At 37.1% G+C, this 21,161-nt stretch overlaps 3 protein-coding genes across 5 annotated transcripts in view; 1 reads left to right on the top strand and 2 right to left on the bottom strand.

The window, feature by feature from the left end:
* Positions 1-21,161, bottom strand: part of LOC139982614 (uncharacterized) — a 35,140-nt gene that overhangs the window by 8,451 nt on the left and 5,528 nt on the right. The gene's annotated exons all lie outside the window — the stretch shown is intronic.
* LOC139982606 (uncharacterized) lies at positions 1,242-11,797 on the top strand. 2 transcript variants are annotated; one of them, XM_071995551.1, is made up of 17 exons: positions 1,243-1,615; positions 2,774-3,091; positions 3,570-3,890; positions 5,202-5,525; positions 5,665-5,775; positions 6,070-6,094; positions 6,248-6,327; positions 6,779-6,809; positions 7,159-7,223; positions 7,651-7,830; positions 8,073-8,183; positions 8,349-8,518; positions 8,792-8,911; positions 9,148-9,259; positions 10,696-10,792; positions 10,904-10,985; positions 11,307-11,797. In XM_071995551.1, exons 1-17 carry the CDS (start codon positions 1,270-1,272, stop codon positions 11,430-11,432), a joined length of 2,619 nt encoding a protein of 872 aa, XP_071851652.1. In that variant the 5' UTR covers positions 1,243-1,269; the 3' UTR covers positions 11,433-11,797. The 2 variants fall into 2 exon arrangements, with proteins under 2 accessions (XP_071851653.1, XP_071851652.1); XM_071995552.1 differs by lacking the exon at positions 2,774-3,091 and having other exon boundaries at positions 1,242-1,615.
* Positions 16,294-21,161, bottom strand: part of LOC139982625 (tyrosine kinase receptor Cad96Ca-like) — a 41,101-nt gene continuing 36,233 nt past the window's right edge. Inside the window, exon 10 of the mRNA XM_071995600.1 lies at positions 16,294-21,126. The gene's annotated coding sequence lies outside the window, so the exon portion shown is untranslated. The remainder of the gene's footprint in view (positions 21,127-21,161) is intronic.

Raw genomic sequence — 21,161 nt, 5'->3', positions numbered from 1 at the left:
TACTCAATTTTTTTTTTCTGGGTGGTAAACATAACTTTTTGCCACTACAACTGGGTAGTTCATATAATTTAAATACAGTTATTATCATCTTTTCAGGGAACATTCCAAGTCGTCCTTTCACACTACATATTGTGTGATATCCTTATATTACACACAGTCCGTATATATATATCGTGGTAGGTAATCATGTAAGCACTGAAACACCTTGATGATGTGCACGGAGGCACCTGTTATATGCCAACTTGTATTATGCTTATCAGTGCATGCACATTCACTATGTTAGTATGAAGATCCAAGAAGATCGCACTGCAATCGTATCATATAATATACTATCGGTACTAGTTGGTGACCAGTTCTAAGTTGCTTAACGAATCGGCCAGAACGAATGTCAGTGTATTATATGAACAAAATCATTGCATTGCCGATCTTAGATTTTATAAGTTGCTCTCTTTTATTCATAAATAGGTTTGGGGTTAGAGATACGTTAGGCATCTTTCAAGTTTTTATTGTGAAGTTAATTTTTTACACTAGAAAATAATAGCTCTTTTCCTCGTCAAACTTTTTAACTGAGAACATGCACTGTTATACTGTACAGAGAATTAAGTTAATCATCTCTCTGAAATTTTACAGTGCAAAGTAATTTTACATAAAATGTATCAAACACTTTTGCAGAATAATAGAACATTATTCTAGAGTGTTACATGCATTCACATTTGGATAGCCATTGCGAAATCAGCCGCTTAAAGTTGACGTTGACGCGTTTAAAACATAACCTTTGCTGGTTTATTATTTCACCACAGGTATGTGCGTCCCCGCTAACTCTGTATTGAAAAAGAAGCGCCCTTTTTAATTCCATGCATGTGTTTAAATGTATATAAATATATGCGTTGCATAAGTTGTAGTAAAGGTAGAACAGTTAGCATAATCAATTGATTTAAATAAAAGCAAAACAAATAGCGATATAAATTGACAAAACATGCTTGAGGTTATTTAGACACATTATCAACTAATATTAAACCATTTTGTGATTAACAAAAACAGGAACATAATTGAAAATAAAGTAGCAGCGAACAATATTACTTCACACAAATGTGAAACCTTGTTTAAACTACTTCTTTCTTCTGAAGAATAGCTGTTTTTTGCAACGAAAGAGAAAGTATTATTTTATATATTACCTAGTTATATGAAAGTGGCATGATGAAATTTAACCATTAATAAATGAGTAACACAGTTTTTTCAGTCATTACTGAAGAATCGTCTCGTCCGAAAATGTCGAATATGAGTTTTCTATTGTGCCGCCTAATATCATTTTCCTTGATGATGTGCCTGTTTCATGAATGTTTGTGTAGCAATATCACTGTAGTATATACGGTAGCACCTGCTCAATCGTTGTTGCTAGAGTGTCCTGTGTCATCTGAACATGGAAGCCGATGGACATACAACAATAAATCACTTTATATTTACACTGTTGCCGTGAGTGGAGCCTTTAAAGGAAAAACATCGCTGTTTAAGAATTATTCACTCTTCATTAAATATGTTGCGATCGACATTGCAGGGACATTCGACTGCATCAGTCAGACAGATGTCATTGCAAGTTATAAAGTTGAGGTTGAAGGTGAGTACCTGATTTCAGTTATCTGGGCAGAAAGTGTTTGCTTAGACAAAATATCACTTAATCTGGACATCCTGTTCAATGTAATTTACCATACTTTCTTTCGGAAATATATAGTGTGGATAGTTTGGGAATTTCATTTCCTGAGAACTGCTTGTAAATGAACAGATAAAAATTGTAAAATTGAAAACAAGTTGCTGCATGTGTTGCTTAAGAAAGATACAGTCTAGTCAAACAGAAAGAAAGAGCACTAAAGATGATATGAGGTATAACACGGTTTATTGGTGCTCAATTGTACCTTGAAAAGATATATATTCGGCGCATTCCAGTTGGTCAATGTTATGTTATTTCTTAGTTATGTTTCTTATATAACAGAATACAGCTTTCAATGAACAAAACTATGTAATATATGTTACCCCAACTTTTATTCTCTTAGACACTCTTTGTATGTTATTCCTTTTATACTCGCTCTTGATGGTGTTTATCACACTGGAGCTACGGATTCAACTACTATTATTATAATGCTACATAATTTGTAATCACTTATCAGTGACAACTATAACAGGAAATTGATCAAATTTCTTACTTCGAGTTTATCCTTAAGATTTAGCAAGACGCACATAGTTTAAAATCATTTCGATAATCACATCATTGAGTGTGATATCATTCAACGCTCAGGTGCGGTATCCAGAACAGTGTGGCAAGATAAATGCTATATTTGAAGTATAATTGACGACATTTATATGATCACACTGGTAATACTTAATTGCGACTATGGTTGTCTAGTTAAGTAGCTTTGAAATAATATGGCATAAGTTCATTTTAGTTGATTCTAGATTTTGAGAGATGAACTGGGAGGGTTATTGAAGTGAAGAGCGTCAATGTTATGATGGGTTAAGTTAACAGCAAAGAAAAATAATCTGTTTTTACTTACATAGTTTTTGAACATTCAGTTCACCCTCGGCTAAGATTACAGAAATATGTAAATTTTCTTGATAATGTTTGCACACTTTTATAGTTGATTTTAATTTGTCTTTCTCTGTTTCAAGTTGGATTACAAAACATCCAAAAGGTGCTACACTAATACATGAAATAACTTATTATAGTTGATGTGTTAATTTGCGCAAGGTAAATATAAATATATATCTTTTATCAAATTAGTTCCTCCAAAAATGAGCCTTTATATTGATGGACACAATGACACGTCGTTCATCAACGCGCCACACGGCCAACAACTAGTTATTACTTGTCAAGCCAAAGGCGCTAATCCTGCAGTAAACTTAACCTGGATGTCCAATGGTAGTGAACCTTGGTCTTTGAGGAACATAACTACGACAGTCAAGCGTGATGGTATGACATTTGAAAGCAAAACCATATTACAAACCACACTTTTAGAACATGAGGGACAAATTCAATGCAAAAGCAACGCTGGAAAGACATTCACCGAACGCAAAGTCGGTTTTACTTATCGCACGTTTGGTAAGTTCTGTTATTAAATATTTCTTGGGTTTTACTGCTGAAATTGGTTACAAATTTTCTGTGTTCTTTTACCTTTATGATTCATACATAGTTGTAGTCTGTTGAATATCTTAGTTAGTGTAGGTCAAGAACAATCTGATTCAACAATTCTTCAGAGTCTCCAGTATTGGCTCAATATCTAAGCATGCTCAAATCACTAATATCAGGAGGTTCTGATCCTTCAAAGCATTAACATATATCCATTGATTCTTTTTAGAAAACTAATCAATTCCTCAAAGAAGTAACATGTTTTGGAGTGTAAGAGTGTATTATTTGTTTCAAGTTGACTCTGAGTATCAATAAGCCTAGTTTACTTTGAGATTCGGGGCCATAATATAGACATTGTGTTATTGAACGAAACCAAGTGGAATGAACAATAATAGCACGCAACAGTTTTCTTTATACTTATATGACCATTTAATTTTAACATTGTTAACAGTTACCCCAAAGGTGTACATGTTCATCGACGAAAATCCAAGGTACAACGAAGGGATGATCGAAGCAAACACGAATTTCAGCGCAACGTGTTTTGTGGACACAATGAATAATTCGTTACCTCTAATGATTTCTTGGAGAGTGAACGGTAAGACTGTTCAACCAAACGGACTGGGCGAACAGGATGTCGTAAGAAACAAGACAACATTTAAAGTATCGACACTAACCTTCCTCCCCCAGAGATTGAACGAAAAACTGACATGCGTTGCAATTTTGGAAGGAGTAAACATTACAGAGAGTGATGAGGCGACGTTTAACACGTATGGTAAGCATACAAATATATTAAGATACATTACTGAGAGTATTACCTAATGTGCTGAAGTCTTTCGAAAAAGTTAATACGCAAGCTTAACCCAGACATCTCCGTCTAACATATGTTTTTATATAGATATATACTACTGCATAACCTTACTCAATAAAGCAACTGTTTTGTTTTTTTCATTTAAAGTGATTTCCATCATGTGATAATAACTGCCTTTCATGCTTTTTACCTTGAGTTGGCTATGTGCCAGATTGAGAGACACAATGACATACTGCTGAAGTACTTTATGTTTAATATAATTTGTCACCGAGACGACGCTCAACGATGACATAATTGTTTTGTTAAACTTCCTGGTCATGGCACGTGACTATAAATGTTTTTATTTTTCTTTTACGAAGTACAGAGTGTTAGTACTTAATATAGATATTAGTGTAATATTACATTTTAGTGATGATATGTAATCAGCAAGTCATAGAGTCAAGAAGGACATTTCCAATTTCATGGACATTTGAGCGTACCAGTAGGATGTATTGTTTGAAGTAGATCATTCGATAACCATCGGATGAATACTAATGTTGTTGCTGATACTTTTGTATACCTGGACATTCAGTTTGGTTTGGTGGTTGGAATGATTCGGCTCTGGGTTGAGTTAGGAAGATGATTGTTGCTGAGGGCTTACTTTTTTTTGGTATTAGTTTTGGTTTGTAGTGCCAGTTTGGTTGTGACGTGTGGGTTACGCCTGGCAAATCACGTAAATGAACAATGTTGGTGATTTTTATATTGGCAGTTAGTTTTCGTGGAGTACATACGTGTTTTGTCTCGCTCTCAACTCGAGTTTTCACTGGCGTGTTGTTGCTTCAATTTGTTATTTCCTGTAAACCTTTAATAAAGATAATGGTTAAAACAGTATGGTGTAATATATGTCATAATGATTTTCGTGGAGGGTCCATCCGTAGGAGCTACTTCTTGCGTGGGTGAACAATTACCTACGGCTTCAAATTGAGTTGGATTTTCACCGTTTGTCGAGACCTGTTTTCTGACAGTTGGTGTTTGGAATCGGGCAGACTGATGGGCCTGCAGACAGGCCGCCAGTTTGTTCTTTGATAAAACTATGATGTTTGGTTAGGTGTGGGGTTGGGGAGGTACCGAGTGGGCTTGGGGAGATGATTAATGCTTAAAGTTTAATTTTGTTAGGATCGGTTTGTGGTGCAGTAACTTTTCGGGTGCTGCTGGGCTGATTACGTAAAAGAAGTACAATGCTTGTGCATTTAACGTACAAACTTAGCAATATCGTGTTTTCCCTTCTAACTGCAGTTATTCCAAACATTGGCCTAACTGTTAATAATCAACATGTAAAAAGAGGAAACAGTGAGGTGACCGTCAACGATACTCTGACTTGCGTATGCCGTGCGTCCGGTGGACGACCTGCAGTTATTATTTCCTGGCAAATTGACGGAGTCTTGAAGGACAAGAATTCCTTCATAACAAACAAAATAGTAAACCCAAACATGACGTTCACAACAGTGTCAACTTTCACCTACCGTCCTGTGACAAGTGGAAATTTAACGTGTGTCATCTTTATGAGGGACATACATTTTACTGAAGAGATACGCATTGAATTCATCAAAGAATCGATTGGTAAGTACATCTCTATATTGAAACGAGGCAAACTGTATGTAAACGTGTGTGATGTGTTATTGAGAATAGTATTTCAATGTTATGGTTTACGGTTATAATAAGCATTAATAACATGCTCTATGTTTTGCTTTCTTTTTAGAATCGGGTAACCGAGAACAGAATATCCAGATTGTGATCGTCTTGACAGCCGTGCTCTTGTTGTTACTTTCATGTGGCATTGCAATGTATTTACTTCGGAAGAAAATTACCGGTCAGTTTTTCTCCAAAGGAACGAGAAATCAAATCATCAAATATTTGTATTTTCATAGATTAAAAAACCCCAAACTGTACTTGGATTACAAAATGTTTATCGAAAGGTGGGCGGGATGGAGGTGAGGTGGGAGGGGAGTGGTGTGCATGAAGTTACACGAGAAACATGGTAGCTTTATTTTCAATTATCTTAGAAAACTTTATATGTTCTTATTCGAAAGTATGTGGTCCATGAACATTATATGGTTTCCTATTATTAAGTGATGAAAATACGTACTTGGAATTTCTTTTTCAGGAACTAATTATCAAGTAGTCGACCCGTAAGTTTTTTGTTTGTTTTCTGAAATACTTAAAACTCAACGAAACTTGTCCAATTTACAAAGAACACAATGTGCTGCTTTCCTCTATCCACGTCATTCATTACAATAATACTCATCTCACCGTTATACTTTCTTTCAAATATGAACATACAGGCATTATGTCGAGCCAAACGAGGAAAATGCTATTGCTGGTAAACCAGAGAAAATACTTTATGAATCTACTTTGCGCTCTCGTAAGTTCCAAACAATAATATTGCAACCAAACTTGCGTAGTATTTTAACTCTGAAAACTATTCTTTAAGCTGTATTATCTGGTTAAGCTTAGAAGTAATGTTATGATTCTTTGCCGGGGAATCCCCGTTATCCTCCTAAGTTGTTTACTATGACGTAAGCAATCGTGCACCTGGCCTTTCGGTCTCCGGAAGACTGGTGACCGCAAGTCTGAGGCGGTGTTCTTTGAGGTAGAACATTCTCGCGCGCGCGTAAAATTAAAGCCATTATTCAGGCTATTATAAAAGGAACTGATGGAACGTGCAGCGTGGCACTCTTTGACAAAATATCATACAAGACGTCTACGTACGGTACGTTATTATATCATTTTCTTTTATCCAAGTTAGTATGTTTCTAATACTACGGCACCTTGTATAACTATTCAACAACCCGCCTTTCTTCATTTTGCTATAGTTTCGTCAAAAGCTTCAACAGGAACACGAAGGTGAGAATTTAATACTGTTCAGTTTTGTTTGTTTCATGTTTTTTACTGCTTGTTGACAGGTATCCAATATTAATATTCCCCCCCCCCCCAAATGAAGGTTGCAAATACTGCTTACACGGTCTTCTCCTCAGTATAGTAGCAATATTAAGCTATCGTAAAGGTTGGAGTTCATGAAAGCACATACAGAAATTTCTGTTAGAATAAGTTAAGTTGTGCTTAGTTTGTTTGAATGGTTCCTAGTAAGTGGCTTTAGTTTTAATCTCAGGTTAAATCTATGGAATGTGACAAATTTAGCAACGAAGTTTGCTGCAAACGCATTGGATTATATTCTCAAGAATATGTCTTTCAGCATGAAGTTACCAGAACCACCACGAATAATCGATGAACGAAGAACATCAGGAAGCGATGAACAAGGTAAATTTACTTCGTTCCCCACTTACCTGTCTCCCCACAACCTATGCACCACATTCTACCGTGTCTAGAATGCCCTGGTAATCTTTTAACACTGTACACCCTCACTGGCCCTAATGGCCTTCCTTCATTTTTCTACCCACAAAGTGTCTCACTGTGTTTTTCGGAGTTAGGAAAATTTTCGCGAAATTCGCCCGGAATACCTTGGATTTATACTCTAGAAGTTTCCTATCAGGACTTCTGCACTTCCAAGGATCTTTTCCAGCCTGATAAGTATCCTTTTCTTGTAGGGAAGGGTGTTTTGGGGGGCTGTTTTTAGTGTACACTCTCGTATATAGGTAATTATGTTGATTTAATTTGGATTTTGGTGTCTAATTTCCAGATTTTAGAATTTATTCACGTTATACCACATAATATATTCCTTTTTCAGATAACTATGCAGATCTTCCAATAAATTATGAGAGGAATAAAAAAGATGATTTGATCTTCCAAAGAAAGGACGTTTGTCTAGTTCTCAGCTTAAAGATGGGGAATACATTCAAAAGATGGATGGGGACAATAACAGCTGCAAACAAGACCAACGAGTGTGTTGTCATTACAACCGTATCTGGTAGGTAACATGAGAATTAGGAATTTTTGAAGTTCCAGTTATGTTTCATATAATAACCAGATGTGCCGTTACATCATTTCATAACAATATTTTGTAACACTTTTATATTAATACTGTAACGCTGCAAGGTCTATAACGATAATAGTAGAATAAAAACATGAATAAATATACAATCGATGGCAAACTTTTCACTTTCAGACATTTTACAAGTGGAAACAATATATTGAATCTTCATTTCACAGAAAATGCTCTTCTAAAAAACGAAGTTCATTGGAATGAATATGTCAAACGGCTTCTGGAGCTACCATCGTCACAGAATGTTGTTGATGTCAAAGGCGTCTGTTTTGACAAAGGTAGGCACAAAACAATATATTTACTTTACGTGACCTTGTGCGTATATGCAATTATATTTTATATGTATGAGATAACTATAGACCATACGATGAGAGAATTTAATAAATCGACATCGGTATTTGTAGACGGATACTTTTGCATGTCTCTTATTTTCTTATCAATAGAGTGCATATATCTGATGCAAGAACATTTAACAAGTGATACTCTGAAAGATCACTTGGATTACAAACGTGATGAGAGAAAACCTCTTAACGAAGCGGTTAGGTTAGCACCAGAGACAATGCAGAGTATCTTGGAAATACTGCAAGGACTTAAACTTATCCAATCTTTTGGGGCAAGTATTTTGTTTGAAAGTACAAGAAAATAAAGCTATACAACTGCAAAACCGTCGTTTACTGTAAAAACACTGCAGTGAACTTCTGATCATTAACTTTGACTTTCAATATAAACAACAATAATACATGAAACCTTCATATTTATCTATGATGAGTGCATTATATCGTATGTTTGTTTTCATAATTAGCTAAGCCTTGCTATTGGCATCGTTTTCGACCAGTTTATAAGCAATCTTATATAGCGATAACTGATAAACTGTTTTTATCCTCAGTTTTTACACCCTGGACTTTCATCCGAAAAAATACTCCTTGGTTCTGGAGGCGTGTGCAAATTATACGCGTTTTGTTTGGCTAAAGACGCGCCGACAAGAATTGCCTCCTTGAAGTCGAAGGTTCGTTAATTAAACGTTATTTACGTCTTCATTACAAAAGGTAATCGAAGTTTTTTTTTCGAAAGTTTGTTTAACCACTAAGTTGACTGGATCATGTTAAAAGTGGTATTTACTCCATGTTGAGGAATTCTTGAAGTAAATGATGGCAAGAGAGTGAGACAATGTTTTAATGTTGAGACACAAACGTGACCTTTAGTCAAAATAAAATTGGTCATTTTGTATCGTTTAACATAAAGGAAACGTGTGCTTTACATGGGCTACCAAGGGAATCTATGCTGCGGAATGAATATTCACAACAAAGTGACGTCTGGTCTGTTGCCGTACTAATTTGGGAGTTGCTCACCGACGGTATGTGAAGTCAGTTTGAAAAGTCCGCTAGACAGGCTTATCATGTAAATGAGACCAGACATATAATCCCCTAGCCATGCTTTCCATATCCCGCAAGTCATGTGTGACAGGTTTATCATTTCGAGAACAAATTTGAGAACAGAATAGTTCCTAAAATACTACTTTACATGTGGACTGTTTCTACAAAGTTTCTACAGAGGACTGATTTTTATTTTTGTATTTTATAAAAGTAGATGAAAATGTGAACGAAGAGTTAACATCGAATTCCTAAATAATTTATATTGTTTTAGGGCAACAGCACAGTGGTTTAAATTTATCATTACATTATCATTTAAGATGTTCTCGGTTTATTAAATGGATAGATCTTTTTACACTTTTTACACTTTTCAACGGAGTATTGAACACATACTAAAACATGTTGTAGTTACGCGAGCATTCCAGTTACGGCACATTTCAAGAACAATGTCGTGATGATATAACCCAACACATACTGTGATCTATCAATATAACAACTAAAATAGTCAGTGCTTAAATGAAGAAACATTTGAAGCGCAAACCTAACTTAGATTTTGACACGCTACTTGTGAATTCAATATTTAAAAGCAAACAATTAGGCAAGTCACTGTATGAACAAATACGAACCGTACCTTATTGGGTGTTGAAACGGTAATGTCATGAAATTATCTAAATGCTCGAGTGTTAAGGTGGGATGCTTTGGCCCTGTGGCTGACTATAGGAAAAATTTATGTACGTCTGTTACAATCGATAGCAATCGATCTTATTGCAAACCAATCTCTATCAAATGGCTCGTGATGCGAATCTACATGGAAATTTTATTTAAATATTGATAAGTTGATCAAATGATGTGTAGTGTTATTTCCCTTGGAACCCTGAATGTTATTCTACAGCAATCATTATCATATCTTCATGTTGCCTAAGCATTTATTTAGAAATGAGACTCACTAACTTCAATGTTAACTTAGGATGGAGAATTAATCTTGCAATACAGTTTGGTCGAAGATGTATTTAGATTGGCACTAAAGGGTCGAAAGTGGAAGCAAAAAATATGAGACGGTAATTGTCGTACTACTAATATTTTTCATTGACTTTGCAGTATAATACAAAGTACATTTCTTTTCTACACAGGCGTCCTTCCAATTTTTCTGTGGTCGTGTTTAACAAAAATTAAACACTAAACAGCAAATAAATGCACCTCACCAACGCTTCACAAGTACAATTACATGTGTCGGAAGTAATTCACCTCAACTGTCACACACGTATATCTCATAATAAGTTCAAAAGAATTTTTTACTTTATACTCTGACTAGCTATATATCTCGCCAACTGCTGCACCGGCAAGTGTCATACATTATACGTACTGACCTAAGGGATATACAAAAAAAAGTGTCTATCAAATTCTTCTTAATTCATTTTAGGGGAATCTCCTCTCGTGCAAACAGACCATACCTTCTTTGCAGCCGCGACTGTAGGAGATGAACTCAAACATTGGCCATCCACATGCCATGAGCTGAGGTATGTTTATACAAAGTTTTGAGAGCAAGCATTTACCACTTCAGTATTTCAGAAGTTGTGAGTATATCAATGATATATATTTAATTAAATGTAATGACTTTCATATTCCAGAGAGTTACAACTTACTGAGTGCTTTAATGACCAGCCGACTAATCGTCCGACCATCAGTGATCTTATTGAGAAAGTGAAAGAGGTAAGAACTGAAAACAATTGCTGTTATCGATAAATTAGTAACTGATGAAACAAGGTTCAATGAAATATAGGCAAAGGTGACACAAAACTGTTTTGTTTTTAATCGACATGTCAATCAGTATAACAGACTTCCCCAGGAGAACAAAATAACTCTTCATAATCACATATGGCCGATGTTTATTACTATATCCTCAGGATTTACACATTTAATATAGTTTCTTCAAGTCTCTTGAAATCGTTTCATACTCATTATCTAATTATCAAAATTTTATGCAATGGACCACTAGAATTGACTTCTATCTAACGTGTACTTGATTCACAGGTCTCTACGGTTGTCACAGGGGAAACAAATACGGCATCAACGGTAGAGGCAATAATAAGCCAGGCTGATGCGTACGTCCCAATGAGCGGGGAAAATATTACAGCTGTTAGTGACGTGGAGGAATGAGTTGCAGCAGTATTGGGATGATATTGGGATTTTGAAGTATTTTGTTTTACATTATTTGCTATGGAAATTTTTATGATGAATTTGATCTATGCAGAGTTCCACATGTATGGAGTAAATGCAGCTATGTAAGCAAACTGTGTAGACCTGAGTTATAATTAAGTGTTCCATGTAGAATATGAACTACATCTGTACAGTTGTATCATACGTTTTTGATTAACTTTCCCAAAGAGGTGCAGTTTGGAAGACAAAGTAAGAATTCATAAATAATGGCGTTACAGTGAATCTGGACCGACTACGTCAATAAAGTAAACGAGCAAGAAAACCTACCAAAAGCTGTGACGTGCCAACGTATATATCACTTGCCTTACTGTACTTTACAACCACTGAAGGCATGAACTCATAGCTACCTCGTGTCAGGTAAACCTATGGGAAACAATCAATATAGCTAAGTGGTACATTTTCCAACGTTTATCTTGCTGAGTCAGAAAAATGGAATATCAACATTTTTATCATCAAAATCTGAATAATGATCCTCGCATTTACAGTAAACGCCCTTTACCACTGTGTTCTGTTGTCAACGAAACTCGGATCACTTCGAACTGACCAATGGTCTGATACTATGATGGTAGCGCCTGGGAGCACGTCACATGATCCCCATAATTGGTACGCTTTCCTACTTCGTAGATACACTTCCAGATTATGTATTTTATTGGTGGGTGAAACATCCATTCGGTGCATGTATGATTAATGCGGATAGTTTTAATTATTTAACTTACATTTCCTAACACTTAAAACAGTAATATGAACAACCAGTGATCACTTTAACAATGGTAAATATAACAGCGGGTCACGGAAATTTATGCTTCGTGGCATGAAAGATGTAAATTTTTATTTTTATTTTTGAGTATTATTTTAAACCTGTGTATAAGCATATTATACTGGTTTCAGTATGTACACCATCAACTTTAAACACTTAGACCGCTAATATATGCTTAGAACGTATAGGAATTGGTGGTCTATGTGCATGACATTGTAATGTATCATAAAGAATAAACACAGGTATGCCGCAAAATGGACCACGGGGTTAATTCTAGCGTAATAATTGTTTGCAACTTCATATGATGAACACAGGAGGCATGATCAATAGTAAAAAAATTGACCGTGCATCAGATTTTTATATTAGTTGCTCTTAAGATTATACAATTGTTTTTAAAGGATGAAAGATGTATTGTTGAATGTTATTTACTTAATCGTGTCAAGTTTTACATTATTGAAATTCATTTTTAATTCTAAGTTCTGTACTCGAATCGTTTACGCCCAAATAACCCGTAATAAACTCACATTAGCTCGCTGCATCTCCGACTAATATGCAAAATAGTACGTGTACTACTACACTATCAAACCCAATGTCACTAAGTATAACGTTGTTAAATACATACAATATACATCGTAGCTAATTGTGGCAAACGTAAAACACTGACAAGTGGCAAGTTTCTCAAAATGGCGTAATCATGGGGCTTTTTATCGCTTTTCCGGTCACGCCACTAGACGTGGTGTATTTACACAATTGCTGACATTAGAATGAATCATTTAACTATCTTTAAATCGCATTGGATGTTCACTAAAAGGATAACAAAAATCATAATTTGACTATTTTTGTTCCTTCATAATAGCCTAACATGGGCTGGCAACCGTACACATTTGTACCCGTAATGGCATTGTAGGCTAGTGCCGGCTACTTAGACTAGTCTGTACTGACTGACTCGGAACACTTGAGGTCATTAACTTGTTGAATAACCTCATTTTTAAAGTTGACAACATCCATTACCTTCAGTCTCGAAGACAACTGTGACTACACTCATTCATCTTTCTTATTGAACTCTTCCAATTTGGTGGTATTTTAACAAATAAATTGTATAAGTCTGCAGTAATAAATCTTGTTGATGGTTGGAAGCATTTTTTAAATTAAAACTAAAATCATGCAGTCGACTCTTCTGAGATACAATCTTTATGTGTAAAATACCAAGTATGATAACAATAGAAGGTCCTTTGAGAAAACCTGGTCATATACTAACAGCTCTATAAGGTATAGGATAGAATAGTTTTGTTTTTCCTCTTAAGCTCATTTATAAATTAAAAATAATGCGGGTTGTTTTTTTCTATCGTCGGAGCACAAGTAAAGCGTTTATCACAACATCTTGCATGAAATAATAAGAAGTATCATCTTTAATGCCGGTTTAATCATTATTATTTATCATTTTAATGCGCATAGGTCGTGTGTTAGTTTGATAAAGCAATAACTGAACGAGGAAATGACTTCAGATGATCGTAATCAGTTTCCCATTGTTTAGTTCCCAACATAGCTTTTTACATGTGAAGTGCTTATGAATATACAAAATCAATGCTACGACTGATTACCGATGTCTTGTAGTTAGGTCTACTTCAACGATGTTCCTTGTCTACTATTCTCAACTCTTACTCGCAGTATTCCTGGAATCAGTGGGCCTCACACTGCGGATTTACAAGACCTACATACATGATGATGACACTCTCTTCACCTTGCTTTGCGTTTTCACAAAAATATTTATCTCAAATAGTACACATATGTCAGTTACATGTATTCGCAGTATACATTTTTAAGCTATTAGTGTCAGTAGCTAGCGTATTTCATCTATCTATATGTCAGTTACATGTATTCGCAGTATACATTTTTAAGCTATTAGTGTTAGTAGCTAGCGTATTTCATGTATACGTTCTATCGACAAAAATAAGTATAGTCTCTAAGGGAATAGTCAGAAAGTCACATTCATATTTCCTAACCTAAAGCCATCTACAACACATATATGTTCTGTACAACTGAAAACAATTTGACTTCCCACACTTTACAAGAAACAGAAACAATGTAACAATTAAAACCAGGATATGATCCTGTTTTCCCATTTTGACAATTACACGTTTGAGTTAGAATAAAGAAAATATATTGTTTATTGTGTTGAACTTATTCCAACTTTCTGAATTTTATAGGGCGATAGCGAAATACACAGTATATATTCACTTTCACTCACTGTTTAATATTCTCAAAGGGATTTCATTTTTAATGTTATTTATAACCTCTTGTTTATTTTTCTTTAACATATGGTCATCTAACCCATAACACAGCGATTGAAGCTGAAAAGTGCAATGACAGATTTCCGTGTCATAATCAGGCTTTCTGTTTCGCAATGATACAGTAGTATCTTGCCTTTCGGTAAATGTTTATCTAACTCGAGGCCAACCTGCTATTGTAACGCTAATATACAGTCTAAGATTCTATAGGGGCGCCAAAATATGCACCTTTGAGGACTGCTGGTGGAAACAAATGCGCTTGGATGGTTGTGTGTTAGGAAAGACGTGCCTTGAAATATCACTATTACATGCAAAGAATATAACACATAGTTAAACGAGTAAAGAACGAGCTCTGAGCAGATTTCGTAATCTATTAATTACTATATTCAGCCACGGTACAGACATAACATCGGCATGAAGCCCTCAATAATGAACAGAAAAACACGTACTTCAACGAATATGGTTCCAAACGAGGTCTCAATACCGAAGTAGATTTCTATAAATAAGCAAACTAAAGTGTATGAAAGACGAATACAAAACATACAAAGATGACTACAATGGTCGAAGCCAGGGCTGATACCGAAACAAACGATTCATAAAGGGAGCGAAGACTGATTCACAAGTCTCGTGAGCAGACGTCACGTGACATGTAATCTACAGAAATAGAAGGCGACGCATACAATGACCAATGGCAGCACAATATCGTATGGATTATTTCATATGCCGATTATATAGTAATTTGAGGAATCCATTATGGCATAGTGCACTGTTCATGTGCAATGTTCAAGTGCAATGTTAAAGTAAAAGTTCACTAAAGGATTCACAAAAGAGAAACAATGAAAATAAAGAAAGCAATAACCGAAAGTTAAAGAATTTCAATTAATATCTAGTTAATATATAATTCAAGATCATATTTAACAATGGTTTTTAGCCATTACTACTATTTTTTCTAAACGAAATTACTTTAAAATACTTTCCAAATCATATAACAAAATCCTGACAACTTGGGTGTAGCAAAACAAAAGCAAATATGCAGTGTCTGGTGAACATAATAGATGAAATGGAGGATGAAAAGCGAGAAATGAAAATGTATTGCGGGCCCTTTACAGCAGTATAGAATGAGCTAATGAGATAAGTATTTTAGTAGTTAGTATTTCGGATGATTATCTTAGCATTTAAGGAGTTGCATTGGTTGTGATGAAAAGCGAAAAACCGGAAGAAAACAAACATTAGATATAATTTAAAAAGTTGAACTAAACCAAAGATACAACGCTTTCATAACTGTAAACTTTAATATGCACTACATATACCAAAGTAACATCGGGAACTCCATACCTTTTGGACAAATTACTTATGCCTTTTTTCCCGAGCCAACTCTGCTCAACTGACAAAAAACTACCACCAACTGTATCGAAGTTACTCTTGACCCTCTAACTGGACCCCAGTGGAGTCTCTTGGCCTCTGCTCTCAGTCTGGGAGAAGGGGGTAGGGGGACTTGAGTTTTGTCCGTAGGAAGTTTTCATGGTGGTTTTTGGCCCATAACTTCCGAACGGAAGCTCCTAGAGGTGTGGTTGTTGTGTTACTCTGCTTTGTTCTGGGCTGCTAAATACACTCTGGTACCTAAGGGAGTTCTCCGGGGTCACGACCAGGTGGTCTGGTCCCCCTGCTCCTCCGCCTCAGCGGAGGCTTTTCCTCCCGTTATCTAAGTAGTTTGTCACTACCCTTGCCTAATATCGCTTATGCTTTTGTTCTTTCAGATCGAAGCACGTGGTGTCCATACGCAAGGTGATCTTAAGGTGATCTTGCCCACTGGAATTTCTGAATCCGATCGTTCGTCACCTCCTCCTCACCGCCTCTACCGGTAGCATCCTTGCTGATGCTAGCGACGGAAGCGTCTAATAGAGAGACTCCGACAACGCCAGCCACGTTGGCCGACCTGTCGCGGAGATCCCCCGTGTCGATGATAGCACAAGCGGGCTTGATTAACGGAGTCCCATTGTGTCGGCCTAGGCTTTTCCTTTTTCACAAAGGGCTCGGTGACCCCATTTTACCGGACCGGGTTGAGAGGAAGCCTGGGGATCCACTATCAACCTCTCAAACTCAACCTCAACCGCTCAATACCAGAGGCCCGGATCCTTTCCAGACCCTTGTCGAAAGTAGCGGCTGGACTCGTTTTCGGACACGGGTAGCGTTCGTTCTTACAGAAATAACGAAGCTCCTCCCCTGTTCTCCCGGTGTCCCCCCGTTAGGGGACATTTTGAAGTGTTTTTTTACCCTCAGACGATGGCCGCCTTATTTCTCCTGGCAGAACGTCGACCCCTTCTGTAACCGGCGGAGGCCGGTGGAGGGGTCATCCCTTTTTGCAAATGACTACTCGCCGAGCCCAGACCTCCTTGTGCCGGCCCCCTAGGGTCAAGCCTGGCTACCGGACTGCTGAGGAGGGGTTCATGTTCAAATGGAGTCATATAGCCACCTTAGACAAAAGCTCAATGAATTGTATAGATTGATATTACTGCAAGTCGACTTCATAATGTTATCATGTATCGTAATTTAATATTAATTATTAAAAGGTACTTCACAGTAATGCAACAACCAATATGCCATTATTGATGTGTATCATTTGATGATGCAGGTGCTTGGTAAATAGGTCAACACGCAAAACTAGTTTGGATAAAACTTCTGTAATGTTATATTATCTGTATTTTTTCTTGGCTTAAGTGGGATTGGCTGGTGTTTCAGAGCAGAAGGCCTCCCCACTCCCTCATCCCACATAGCTATGCCAATGAATTAAATCATATATTTGCTCGGCTTGCAACTAGAGTGTGACAATTATTATACAAAGACAAGTATTCTAAGAGGCTGAGCAAACCTTGAATCTATTCCAAGTGTCAAACTGAAGTTTGAATGCAATGGAAAAATTCAATGCACGGTTTCACTGTAGCTGCTAGTACTAGAAAGTCATTTCTCCTTTTTTCATATTTTGATTCGTTTCTTCTTTGATTTGTAATTTTGGGCAACCTTTGGCCCAATGAAACTTCCCCCAAGCCTCTGTGTGCACTGTGTACTGCTCAAAAAAAAGTTTTAGCAAAAGAATTGAAATTGCATAATTAATAATATAGCCTGTATAGCCTATATTCACTTTTGTGAAGATTGAGGGTGACATTACTATACATTATTCTCTCTATACTCTTTGTCCTAGGTCTGTTTGTTTGTATGGCAACTTACGCTTATTAGTAATTAATCGGCAAGACAATGTACTGTACAATACTACATTCATAGTAAGCTCACTATGCATATTTTAGCTTCCTTAGAACTTAAGTAAGTCAACTTTATAGAATTCCAGAAGGAAATAACATACCTGCGGTGAGCAATACAATGAATGAGATACAAAGAACATTGATAATATACAACAGTTATATGCAGTCTATACAAAATATAGCACTAACTAGCTCCAACAGCGCAACTAAGTGGAACGGCCACCCCTACCTCGTGAAGTCCTTGTTGTGAACACTAATGGCAGTGCCTATAAACGAAGAATGATGTCTGTTTGTGTGTGACGTCAGCGACCTCAATCTACCGCTACGAGCAATGATACGGCTGGTTAGATGATTATGCAATGGGTGACTGTGATCTTTCCACATGGACAGCAACTTGTCTCGTACACAATTCTCGTAGACCGAGGCCACTGACGGCAGACTTTTCCCAATAATTTTACTAGCACCTTTAATAACATCATCCAGAACCTTTATGCTGGTTCTTCCCGCATTACCTCCCCAGCAAGTAATACAATATGTACAAACACTACAGATAATGGAGTTTTAGAAGATGGCAAGAATATCTGGATTTATATTTAAAGAATTCAGCTTACGTAAGCAGTATAATCTTGGTTTTGGCCGTTTTTCAACATAATCTATTTGGTCTCCCCAATTTAATTATGATCAACTATAACCCCTAGACATTTGTAAATACTAACCCTTTTGACAATACTACCTTTAATTATCACATCATACCTTATAACTTTGCTTAAGACACATTCAGGAAGAAAAAGGATAAACTCCATAGCTTCATCTTTTTATGAGATAATCTCATTAAATCCACCCCATTGACTGCATCCGGCTAAAATCATCTATCTACTAAAAATACAGCTGGAGGTATTAGTTATTGTTCCAATAATGACATAATGGAAGCTTAGATATTATGTAATGCTCAAAGCATAGACAGCACACTATTTTCTGTGTTTGTTGAAAAGGTCTATGCATTTTTCAGACATGTTTGCTTGAAGGATTTTGCTCGATTATGTAGAGTTATACCCTGTAAACCATGTGATATAAAATGTGATCAGAGGTGGCGTCTATCACACAATAGTCTATATTTTACTCTGGTCAGCGTGCAAGGTAATACAAATATACCATGACTGAAATATAGATATACAGATTGTCTCGTAAATAGCTGTTTCCGCCGAAAGGCACTTCAGCGAGCCGGGGGCGAAAGCCCCTGACCGGTAAATATAAGACTCCTAAATTGAGAGATCGGAAATTTTAGAGTTATTTTTTACATTTGAACTTTGTGGGCCGGGTCGGGGAGACACGTGACTGGACGGTGACAGGAAAGGTAGCATGTTAGGGTTGGAAGAGGCGATGAGTGATGGCGATGGTGAGTGATTTGCGGCTGGCTTCAACGGATGGTTCTGGTTCTGTAGCAATTTGTAGGCTAGACGGACTTCATATCCATATGACGGTGTAGCGGTTTCTGGCAAAAAGTTGGTTGGATGGTATCTATTCTGGAAATACGTTAAGTTTCTGCAGGTAGCTGAGGTCCCCAAATTTCCATATCTAGGCCGGTGAGGGGAGTCGTATCCAGGACATAGGGTGTCTGTTTTAGTTAAATCTTGGTGAACTGGTGTAGGTGATGTGTAGGGACCACCACTTTGTCGAGGAAGTTGTCCCTAAGTTGATTTAGCCTCTAGTTCACTGATGGAATGTTGGCAATGGTTGTTACTGTTTCACAGTTTGTATCCTGTGACAGATGTTAGGCGATTCTGCATACTCTACGTTGTGGGGCTTAAAGTTGTTCTGTGTTGTAGGTGGTACTGTGGGCTAAGGCTGGTGCAACATATTCTGAGGGGTCTGATCATCTTCTTGTAAATCTCCATAATGGTGCTTGGTGATGCTAGTGGGTGCAGTTTCGGCAATTCTAAAAAGTAGTCCGACACGTTGTTTGACTTTTCTATGGTTGAGACGATGCTGGTACCCAAAATTGAGCCGGTTGTCCATGTGAATTCCTAAGAATCTTACTTGATTGGTCACTGGGATGATAGTGTTATTGAGTGTGAGATATGGTTGCCTTCCTCTAATTCTGTTTGGTTTAGCGATGTAGAGAATCTGTGATTTCTTCGGGTTAAAGCTCTATTCTCCAGTCCTTGCACCATTCGTGGATTATGTTGATGTAGTGTGTTTGGTAATCTTCTGCTCTCGTCGGGTGAATGTGACTGGTCCAGATGGCGATATCGTCTGCATATTGTGAGATTTTTGTATAGTCGATGTCTGGTTGAGGGATGTCTCCTACGTAGAGGATGTAAAGCATAGGGCTGATGATGCTGCCTTGAGGTGTACCAGTGGTGATTTGAAGTGGTGAAGAAAACGATGATCCTATTTTGAGGCTGGTACAACGATATGACAGGAAGCTGGAGATCCATCTTGTTATGTTGATTGCAATGTTGTATTTTCTGAGTTCAGTAAGAGACCTTCGTGCCACATCCTGTCAAAGGCTTTTTCTGCATCGAAGAAAGCTGTAATGGTGTGGTGACCTTTGGTTCTATGAGTTGATGTGTCTTGTAGAAGGTATAAGAGTTGGTCAGTTGTGCTTCTATTGCGGCGAAAACCTGACTGGCTGTCAGGGATATTGTTGTATTCTTCAATGAACTTGGAAAGACGACTGGCGATGATTTCTCTAGGCATTTTCTGAGGACTGTTAAGAGGCTGATAGGCCTGTAGCTGGGCTGGGTGTTTGTGATCCTTGCCAGGTTTTGTAATTGCAATGGAGATGGCTGATTTCCATGTCCTTGGAATGTGCCCAATTTTGAAAGAGGATGTGAATAGCACACTGAGTGCGTCGAGGATTATCGATGGAGCTGCTTTTAAATGTAGGTACTGGATACCGTCTCTCCCTGGAAAAGTGTTTGATGCATGTTTTAGTATAATGCGGATGTCATCCGGTGTAATTTCCTGGATATAATTTTCATGTCCCTGGTTTTCCTCAACTGAGGTCTCTTCTTAGGGATGGTACGTGAAGTGATAACCTCTTTGATAAAATTGGCTAGTCTAATGATATTTTTGTTGGTTGTATTGCGGATTGTCTGGAATAGAGTGTACGTTGCTGAAATAGTTCCTGATGGTTTCTGCCTTTTCCTGTTCAGTCGATGAGTGGTGACCGTTGTAGTTCAGGGTGGATATTTGCCGGTGCTAGGTTTTGATGTTGAAATTCTGTTGACTGTTTTCCAGAAACTCTTTGCATCCTTGTTGTTTGACAGATGTTTGCTCTTGTTGTTGTATTGGTCTTCTTTTTGTTTGAGGATAGGTTCTGCAATTGACTGAAATATTCGAAGATATCATTTATATCCTCCTA

Source organism: Apostichopus japonicus, chromosome 16, assembly GCF_037975245.1.
Source record: "Apostichopus japonicus isolate 1M-3 chromosome 16, ASM3797524v1, whole genome shotgun sequence".
NCBI lineage: Eukaryota > Metazoa > Echinodermata > Holothuroidea > Aspidochirotida > Stichopodidae > Apostichopus > Apostichopus japonicus.
Note: the sequence above shows the minus strand (reverse complement) of the source record. Positions and strands in the feature narration are given on the sequence as shown.